We start from the raw sequence: 10997 nt of genomic DNA, 5'->3' as shown, positions 1-10997 counted from the left end.
ATGCACCAAAGGGAAGAAAATAAGATCTAAATACATGTTAATCAAGCACATCTCCACAAAACAAAACCATAAGAGACAGCCATTTAAATAAGCTAAATGTCAATTGAAAATCAACCTTGATTAGCATGAACACATTTAGTTGCTGCTTTGGTTTATTTTTTTAAAAACATTGTGCGTAATCCTATAAATAAAACTATGTCCTAAAACAAACAGTCCAATCAAACAGTCCAATCGATCAGTTAATTGATTCTCAGTTTACAATTCAGCACCATTAAAAAAGTTCATTACCTTTACCAGAAAATAGACACAACAGCATTATGTTTATGGAATTACAGGGTCACATTTTAATTCCTGAATCTTACATTGCCTCATTAATATCAACACATGTATACAAACAGTGTAAAATAACAGTTACAGTGGTGGTTATTCATCCATACAAAATAAACTTCTGTTTTATGGAAAAACTATACTTCATATCTACATGACAGACGGCCCATTTTTTTTCCAAAGAATGTTTAAGTTGAGCTACAAAACCTCCAAAATACCAAGGGATGCAGATGACCTCAAAAAAAAAAGCTTTAAAAAGTTGTGATTTCAGTTTGTAACACACAGATTGCCAGTTGGCTATTTGGCTACAGCTGGTTTAACAACCTGCGTTAACCACTGTATTAAAAATGATCTAGAACACCATACTGTGCAATAAAAGCATCTGGAACCTAACGTGAGCCTTCTACTGTGCTTGAATCTTAACTACTTCTGCATAGAGACAACTGTGACCAACAGGGCAAAGGCAGACTAGTTAAAATTCATGTTTTGTTGTGACTTTCTGTTAAACTCCCCAGCATTACCATCAGTCAGCTGTTAAAATTAGTGTTCCCTAAAAGTAACTTGCCTAACAGCTATAATGAAATGTTAACCTGTAATACAATACCCAAAAATATACATAAAAATCAGATTGGGATAAAACTTTATCTTTTGTTAAGTGGCATGTTTGGCCTGGGGAACTGCCACAACGTACATTAGATGAGATAGAAGGAACAGTCTTGCTCATGAACCGCTCTTGCAGCAGTCACCAACATCAGCTTTTACACCAGTCTTGTGAAACAGTCTATCTGTATTACAGTACCTGACTGAGGTGCATACTCTTCTGTGCTTTTCCAACCATTCACCATTTTGATTAGAAAATGCTTAACAGGCCCAATGGATGCCCAAAGATCCAGTGAACATGATGGCAATCTCATCATTATGGTCCCAGTAGTAGATGGAGATTCTTCTGCTCAGAAAGATATTGGCAGGTTTCCTTTCCCCCAATTTAAAACTTGGAATTGGAGGCAAACAAAAAACAAGGATGAGGATAAACACATGGGACAGCACCTAATTCATTCAGACCTCAAGGATTTCCAACTGTTACGTACGCCTATCCCAGTTTTTGTTTTCTGGCAAAAACTCCAAAATATCATTTTTGTGCAGCTCCTGCTCCCTTGTTCAAGCTTTCCCTAACCCGCCCCAAATCTGAACCTCTTCCCCATTTGGGAAACTGTTAATTAGGCTCCCAATTACTAACTGCTAGCCCTGCCAGCCTGATTGGCCGGTTTTCCTTTCCAAGTTTATTCCAGAGAGATCCAGTTCCTCAGTGGCATGTTGCTGCCACATAGAACTCAAGCCCTCTAGTTGAAACATTGGCACACTGTTTGCTACTCCTTGTGTTGCATCTTTTGTATTCACAGTGAAGCAGCCATTCCTGATTCAGACCCTTAGCTTATGGAACAGTTGCACCATTGTACCAGACCCCTAAGTAAGCAGTTCCATGCGTCAATTATGAGCCTAGTCGAGGTCGCTTTCTTGGTGATGCCTCTTCTTCTTCCTCCTCCTCCTCATCATCAGGATAATCTACAAGTCCCACAAGACCTCCCTGAAGAAATAGAGGGGAAAAACATTTACATCAGCATGTAGCTTCCCTACATCAACATGCAATTAAGCAGACAATTTGCACCCAATTTAAATTGCAAAACATAAATGTAACTACTGCAACACCCTGGGCATTTTCCACTACATTAGCTTAAAGTTTTAAACCAAAGGTTAAATGACAGTACAACTTCACCTCATTCAGATTTACTTCAACCCACTACCGTCATTTATTAATAGTGCTCATCAGGACAGGTTTGTTAACAAATTGGTACCATCACAAATTAGTCTATTGGAGACTTTTTAAATTCAAATCTGATTAAGAGTTCAAATCACTGCATCCACCTAAAGTTAAAATGAGGATCTCAAATATCAATGCCTCGGTGGTTAGCACTGCTGCCTCACAGCTCAAGGGACCCGGGTTCAATTCCGGCCTTGGGTGACCGTGTGGAGTTTGCACTTTCTCCCCGTGTCTGTGTGGGTTTCCTCCGGCTTCCTCCCGCAGTCCAAAAGATGTGCAGGTTAGGTGAATTGGCCACGCTAAATTGCCCCATAGGTGTCCAAAAGGTTAAGTGGGGTTACTGGGATAGGATGGAGATGTAAGGGGCTGGTTTAGCACACGGCTAAATAGCTGGCTTTGAAAGCAGACCAAGGCAGGCCAGCAGCACGGTTCAATTCCCGTACCAGCCTTCCCGAACAGGCGCCAGAATGTGGCGACTAGGGGCTTTTCACAGTAACTTCATTTGAAGCCTACTTGTGACAATAAGAGATTTTCATTTCATTTCATGTGGGCTTAAGTAGGATGTGCTTTCCAAGGGCGGATGCAGACTCAATGGGCCAAATGTAGCACTGTATGGATTCTATGATTCCAAAACTATACTAAAAACAAATTAAAGACTCTGCAACAGATTGACTTGAAAACAAGATAACTCAAACCTTTGTTGTCATTGCAGATGGACTGGTATGCTTTGAAGAAGAACTAGTGGAACTGGCTGGAGCCGTCTGAGCTGCTGTTGATTTACTGTTGGTGCCATTTGTTCCATTTGCTGCACTAGATGCACAGGTATGTGAAAATGTAAATTTGAAGCTGGGGCTCGAGGAACGCTTTGGAAGGTTTTCTTTGTCCTCACTTTCTTTAGCTACAAAAGAAACATCCAAATTAAGGTGGTTATATCAGTTAAACAATAATCTTAAATCTTGTACCACCTTAGCATCTACATTAAGAATGGCACACTATCACATCATGTTATTCTGCTTCCATGGCCATCTACGAAAAGGAAAATTCTACACTGCTATATGCAGAGCTGCACTCAGTGGCAGCCTAGGTCAGTGAAATTATTGTTTTAGAATTGGTCTTTTCAACAAGTGCAAAACCAGGATGATTTTAAAATATTAAAAAAAGCTTGCTACACCCCAACGTTGTATTGTAGCTGGAATGAAGCTGAAGAAATATGTTAGCAAAATCAAAGCCCATTGGTAAAGAGACAGCAGCAGCAGAGATAATCAATTACGTGATAGAAACAGTAACGGCAAATGATTGTTTTTCCAGACTCAATGTAAGCATATGGTGTCCCCGTTCACAATGCATTTTGATGTGCAGTATGATGTGCACTTGGATGTAGGGAACATTAATGTAAAATCTGGAGATGGGAAAACTTTGGAATGTGCAAAAGTTAGGAAAACAGCAGATTCTATAAGGTAATAAGATTATAAGAAATAGGAGGTCATTTAGCCCATTGGGTCAGCTCCACCATTTGATAATTCATGGTTGGACTGACTGTGGCTTTAATTCCGCTTCTCTGCCTACTCCCCATAACCCTAGACTCCTCATCAAACATTTATCTGACTCTTCTTTCATGCAGTTCTGTGGAAGGAAATTTCAAAGACTAGCAATTCTCAGAACAAATTTCTCCTCATCTCCATCTTAAACAGGAGACCTCTTAATTTTAAACTTGTGCCTCGTGGTTTGCAATTTCCCCCAAATGGAGAAACATCCTCACAGCATATACCCTATCACGTTCCCTTGGAATTTTACATATTTGAATAAGATTATCTCTCATTCCGTTAATCTCCATTATTATAGCCCCAAGCTGCCAACCTTTCTTCGCAAGACAATCTCTTTATTCCAGCAATCAGTCAAGTGAACCTTTTCCGAGCTGCTTCTGATGCGAATATGCCCATCTTCTTTGAGACCAAATCTGTAGTTTTCCCATGTAGTCTCACCAATGTCTGTAGTTAGTTGCAAGACTTCTCTACCTTTATACTTAATTCCTCTTGCATAAAGGGCAACATTCAATGTTCCTTCTCAATTACTTGCTTTGCCTGCATGCTAATCTCATGAGATTCATGTACAAGGCTACTCCAATTCCTCAGTACTGCAGCATTCTGTATTTTCTTCCAATTTAAATAATATTGTTTTTCCATTTTTCCTGCCAAAATTGTCAACCTCACATTTTTCCACATTATTGGCTTCATCTGCCAATGTTTTGCCCACTCACAAACTATCTAAATCTCTTTGAAAACTCTTTGTATCCTCCTCACTTGTTCTTTATATCAGCAGCAATTTTGCTACAATATAGGTCAGTCCTTCATCCAAGTCATTAATACTGACCATAAATAGTTGAGGACCCAGCACGGAGCCCTGTGGCATGCCTTAGTTACAGTTTGCCCACCGAAAACGATCTGTTTCACTCGCCCTCGGCTCTTTACCCAGTTCACAAATCTTGGTCCATACTAATATATAACTGCTAACACCATGAGCTCTCGTGCAGTAATCATCTGACACTTTATTGAATGCCGTTTGCAAATCCAAATACAGTGCCACTACTGGTTCCCCTTTACCTACCATGCTCATTACAGCATCAAAGAACTCTTAACACATTCAACATGATGCACTTTTCACAAAATCCTGTTGACTCCGCCTGATTGTATTAAGATTTTCTAAATACCCTGCTACTACCTCTTTAATAACACATTTTAGCATTTTCCCAATGACAAATGTTCGACTACCTGACCTACAGCTTCCTTTGTGTTTCTCAAATAGTGCTGTTACATTTGTAGTTTATGATCTGCTGGGGCCTTTCCAGAATCTAGGAAATTTTGAACGGTTATGAACAATGCATCCACTATTGCTGCTTCCTTAAGACCTTATGATGCAGGCCGTTAGTTCCAGGGGACCCGTTAGACCTTAGTCCCATAATCTTTCCTAATACTTTTTCAAGTTCCTCCCTCCTTTTTGGCCCTGCTTTTCTACTATTCTTGGGATGCTTTGAAGACAGATACAAAATATTTGTTCAAAGTCTGCCATTCCCAAGTTTCTTATTAATTCCCCCGTTTCACCCTCTACGGTTCTACTTACTGCAGTAAATATCTTCCTTTTTATACGCTCATAAAAGTTTAAGATATGCTATTATATTTCTTACCTGTAATTATCCCTCACTCCACTCACATTGTTAGTACCTGCAAAGACTTGTTCACCTGTAAAGACTCACATTCCAATCTGAAATTATCTTGCAATTGTGTCTTTGCCTACATATGCTGTGTTTGTGAACTTGCCTCCACTTCACCTGATGGGAGGAGCAGCGCTCCGAAAGCTTGTGATTTCAAATAAACCTGTTGGACTTTAACCTGCTGTTGAGACTTCTTACTGTGCCCACCCCAGTCCAGTGCCGACATTTCCATATCATTATACTTTGACGGTTTTCTCTCAGACTCCAATTTCTCCCTCTATTATCTTTATAATCATCCATTTCTGATTTCTATCATTTTCCCAATTTTCTGATTGGCCATTAATCTACATCTTTCATTTTGACACCATTCTCAACTTTCTCAGTTAGGCACAGATGATTGTCCTTGTTCTACTTTCTTTTTTAATGGAATATATATATTTGTTGAGTTATGAAATATCCCTTTAAATGTCTGCGACTGCTTCTCTACTCTTACCATTTAACCTATTTTCCCATCCCACTCAAGCCAAATCAATCCACATAAACTTAAGTAATGACAATTACAAGGATAAGACACTAGTTTCAGACTCGAGTTCCTCGCCCTCAAACTGAAATGTGAATTCTCTCGTTATAATCACTCTTGGCTAAAGGATCCTTTACTATGACATCCTTAATTAATCCTGCCTTGTTGTACATTACCAAGTTCAAAATAACCTGCTTTGGTTTGTCCCAGAATGTGTTGTTCCAAGAATCCATCTGAATACATTCTACAAGCTCATCTTCCAGGCTACCGTGCCAATTTGCTTTGTTCAATCAGAGAGATTAAATTTCCCAAATTATTGCAGCACCTTTCTTTCAAGCCCCCATTATTTCTCGATTTATAATACACCCCAAAGAGTAGCTACTGTCCAGAGGCCTACCAATCATTCCCACAGTGACTTGTTTTGTTTGCTATTTATCCCCAGCCAAACAAATTCTACAGTTCTGTCCTCTGAACCAAGATTATCTCACTACTGTACTGACCTCATCCTTCAACAGCACAGCCCCACCTCCTTCCGAAATGTCAAATACCCCAAAATATTCAAGCCCCAGCAATGGTCATGTTGCAACCATATCTTTGTAACGGCCATCATAACATTCTCATTTATTTCTATTTGAGCCAACAATTCATTCATCTTGTTATACATATGGGTGCATTCAGATAAGAGTTTTTAATTTTGCCTTTTTACCATTTTTCTCTACTCTGCCACCTTTTTTGCCAGTGCAGCCAGATGTTATCTCGGTCCTTTCCAGTCATACTCTGTTTACCATTACCTGCACTGCACAATTATCTTGCCCTTTGTCTTTAACTTTTCAATGTTCCCTCACATGAACCTTCCCCTCCTGCTATTTTAGGACACAGACTGACAAATTTGGGCAGATATATTGCAGGTAAAATGTTGGTCACAAATGCTGTGAAGTGGAAGTGGGTGCAAGAATAGGGATACCAGGAGCTTCATATGCACAACTCATTAATGTTGTAGGGCATGCTGATAAAGTTGTTCAAAAAACATGAGGATTCTTGGCTTAATAGAGGGCAGAGTACAAAAATTAGGAAAAGCAATTATAAATCGCTGCCTAGGTCTCAACTAAAGTACTGCATCTAATTCTGTGCACCACACTTTTGGAAAGATGTAAAGGCCTTGCGGAGGAAATTCACCAAAATGCCAGTGATGAGAGACTTCAGTGTTTACAGAAGCTTGGATTGTTCTCCTGAATGCAGAAAGTGTGTCAAGAAATTTAAGTTAATACAAGATTTTGATTTGAGTTAAAAAAAAAAGGGAATGGTTTATACTTGCGGCTACGTCAGTTGCCAGAAGATAAAGATTAAAGATAGTTGGCAGAAAGACTGGAGGAGCGGAGGAATCTAATGGAATTTGGAATCTAATCTCTGGAAAGGGTGAAGTAGATTCAATACCTTTGAAAGAGCCAGACTAGACACATTGGGCTGAATGGTCTTCTTACAAGGCTTCCCTAAATCAGGCATTTTCAAAGTGGAGGCCATGACCCACGGGTGGGTCACGGAGCCGTCCATCGCGCCGTTTCCGATCGCGTGAATTCATGCGCAACAGCCAGCTTTTAACAATGCCGGCTGCGGCCAGATAAAAAAATGTGGGCGCACTGCGCATGCGTGCCCACTCATTGGTGCGCATGCGCAGAACCAAGCGAGAAGCATCGCCTCCTGATGTCAGCGCACTGATGCAGAAGATTTAAAAAAAATTAATTGTAATCTTCCTGCCTGAAGCGAGGCAGCGAGCAGGTCATGCGGCCCGAAAGCGGATGTCACGCAGTAGCAACCAAGTAAAATTTAAAATGGATTGTTTTGTTATAAGGAAGAGAGGGCCAGAGACACAAAGAACAAAGAAAAGTACAGCGCAGGAACAGGCAATTCGGCCCTCCCAAGGCCATGCTGCCCGACTAAACTACAATCTTCTACACTTCCTGGGTCCGTATCCCTCTATTCATATATTTGTCAAGATGCCCCCTAAATGTCATTATCGTCCCTGCTTCCACCACCTCCTCTGGCAGCGAGTTCCAGGCACCCACTACCCTCTGTGTAAAAAAGCTTGCCTCGTACATCTACTCTATACCTTGCCCCTCACACCGTAAACCAATGCCCCCTAGTAATTGACCCCTCTATCCTGGGGAAAAGCCTGACTATCTGACTAAACAGGCCAGGATCTCACAACTAAACCTGGAGAGAGTGGCTCGGGAGAATCCACAGCAGGATAAAGCAGTGGTGGTGTGAGCTGTTCAGGAGAATCCACAGCAGGACAAAGGAGTACTGGTGTGAGTTCCAGGGCCACTGGGGAACAGCCCATGAAGGAGAAGCTGAAATCAGGTATGAAGCAGTAAAGATGATTTTTTTACGGTATGGATTTATTAATTGTGCCGATGCAAATCAGGATGCAAGGTTCATGTGTGTTATATGCAGGGAAGTGGTGGCAAATGAAGGTTTAAAACCCTCAAAATTTCAAAGGCATTTGAAGACTAAGCAAAGGATCGAGGAGAAGCCACTTGATTTTTTTCAAAGAATGCAGAGAGAACTTAAATCGTCAGTTGAAGTCCTCAGCAGAAATGTTACATTTGAATGGCAAAGTACAATTAGCCTCTTACACGATAGCTTACCGTGTAGCTAAAGATGTGCCCCAAACTGTAGCAGAGATTAATTCTCCCTGCAGCATTATAGTTCGTACAGTCATAGATGGGAGGTTCGTTGAAAAAGTGAAATTGATCCCACTTAGTGATAACACAGTGGCTCATCGAATTTGTGATATTGCTGAGAATTTAGAAGCCCAGCTTATTTCTCGTTTAAAATCAGGGCAGGAATTCTCAATACACCTGGATGAAAGTACAGACGTTTCAGATTGTGTAACCTTGCTGGTTTACGTTTGATATGTTTGGCACAATGAATTTGTTGAAGATTTGCTGTGCTACTTGACTTTACCAACCCATACAACCGGCGGATAAATTTTTGAAGCGTTGAACAGTTTTGTGGTTGGAAAGTGCGGGCTCGACTGGGTACGTTGCAGAGGAATCGCAAGTGATGGAGCAGCCAACATGACTGGAAAAAACAGTGGAGTTATACTAAGGATTAAGGAGGCAGCTGATCAGGACATTGTTTGGAATCATTTTTTATTCACCGTACGTCACTGGCATCAAAAGGAATTCCATCTGATCTTGAAGTGGTGTTGAAAGGAATTGTGAATTTCATTAAACACAGCCCACTCAATACCAGAATTTTTTACACTTTTGTGTTCCGATATGGGGACTGAGCACACACATTTATTGTTCCACACAGAAGTACTTCAGCTGTCAAGGGGTTGGGTGCTACTCAAGAGTTTACGAACAGAGGTACGAAATCTATGTTTTCCTCCTCAAGAAATTATCCTCTCTGGCTGATTTGTTTGCTCATGAAACTTGGATGCTAACTATGTCTTTCCTTGCAGATATCTTTTCAATTCTAAATGAACTGAACCTCAAATTGCAAGGGAAGGATGATGATTGCTTTCGGCACTGTGAAGAAATCAAAGCTTTCCAAAAGGCATTGAAAGTTTGGCAATTGCGAAAAGCCAAAATTACTACATGTTTCCCACACTGCTTCGAAACATCGAAGAAAACAGCATTAAGTAAGAAAACTGTAAATGGACTGGCAAGCCTTATTCGTTTGCATTTGGTCGCTATTTTCCAGAGAAGTTATAAGATTTTGAGAGAGAAGAGGAGTGTCAAAAATCCCTCGAGTTTGAGACCCAGAATTGGTTCTCAACTCGCAGCGGACTCCAAATGAAGAAACTGAGTTTCTGAGCCTCAGCTGTGACAGCATATTAAAAACACACCACAAGTCAATGAGGCTATCAGCATTCTGGAGTAGAGTCTCTGAGGAGTATCAAGAGCGGAGTAAAACAAGCACTTTGTTGCTTTTCCCCTACACAACGACCTACATGTGCGAGGTCGAATTTTCCGTCCTCACAAAGATGAAGACGGCACAAAGGAACCGGCCGAATCCTGCACGGGATATGCACATAGCCTCTCTTCCTGTGAGCCTCTCTTCCTGTGAGCCTGATTGGAGTGAGATTGTGAGGACCAAGCAGGCTCACCTCTCGTATTAAACGGTAAAAGAAAATGGTGGGTCACGAAAGTCGGTCGCGAGTATCCCCAAGGTGGCCGGTTGGTAAAAATAGGCCTCCAGAAATTTTTTTTAAAACACTGCCCTAAACAATCAGTACAAATCAACACGACCAGCTGCCCCTTAAACTATTTATATTGTATCAGTTGCAAAATTTACGTTATAACTGATCGAACAGAAAGGCAAATGAGTAAATTTCAATCCTAGGTTCCCATGTTCTGCAAACAAATAAAATTTTCACCAAAGCAAAAAAAACAATGTCTAAAGTATAGATAAACAGAGTTTTAAATGCCAAACTCTTCGAGGAAGGGTCGGAGTGAAACAAAAACAAAGCTTCACAGAATTCTGTGCTGCAACTCATTATATGATTCTATTTACAGGTAGCTTCTCAAGTACACTTTGTTTTAAACAGGCCATAATCTAATGGTTCACGCAACCAATAACCCAAAAAATTCTGTGTTTAATGCAGTTGTGCAATTACCATGGAGATTCCACATTTAATCAGAGAGCAGGTAATATTTCTGTAACTTGAATATAATTAAAAATGCATCAACAGCTATTTACACAGATTAAAGCTGAAGAGTTTAAAAATGCTATTTTCACTTTATGAACAAATACATCAATCATAAACGCATTATTATCTAAAGATTAGAATGACAGCGGTTTTTACACCAAATGTAAAATTTTGAGCTTATAAATAACCAGTAGAAAATTTGAATATAAACATTAAAATGATATAGTTTTGCCAATTGCACTAACATTTTCAAAGAAAAATGCACAAAACTAGATTCTCAGATCACAGAAAAAAATGCAGTTTGTATATCAAGGCCATTCCAATGACAATGTCCAAAGTGCATATTGAAAAATGCTCAAATTTACAAGTATTTTGCTCAGTTTTATACTGTTAATAACAAAGATAATTCCAGCAAAATGGACAGTTGCTTACATTAAAACAATGTTAGTTCAAAATTGAACTCTCA

The 10997-nt window shown here is 40.0% G+C and overlaps 1 protein-coding gene across 1 annotated transcript in view; it reads right to left on the bottom strand.

Moving 5' to 3' along the window:
* Positions 1–315: 315 nt before the first annotated feature.
* The window catches only part of LOC119972560 (serine/threonine-protein phosphatase 4 regulatory subunit 3), a 59807-nt gene continuing 49125 nt past the window's right edge, over positions 316–10997 (bottom strand). The window contains exons 15-16 of the mRNA XM_038809470.1: positions 2842–3044; positions 316–1912 (exon numbers count right to left, since the gene is read on the bottom strand). Of these exons, the coding sequence (XP_038665398.1) occupies positions 1817–1912; positions 2842–3044 (299 nt within the window). The 3' untranslated portion in view covers positions 316–1816. The remainder of the gene's footprint in view (positions 1913–2841; positions 3045–10997) is intronic.

The sequence above is a fragment of the Scyliorhinus canicula genome, chromosome 1 (assembly GCF_902713615.1).
Source record: "Scyliorhinus canicula chromosome 1, sScyCan1.1, whole genome shotgun sequence".
In the NCBI taxonomy this organism is placed as follows: Eukaryota; Metazoa; Chordata; class Chondrichthyes; order Carcharhiniformes; family Scyliorhinidae; genus Scyliorhinus; species Scyliorhinus canicula.
This window is presented reverse-complemented; position numbering and strand designations above follow the sequence as displayed.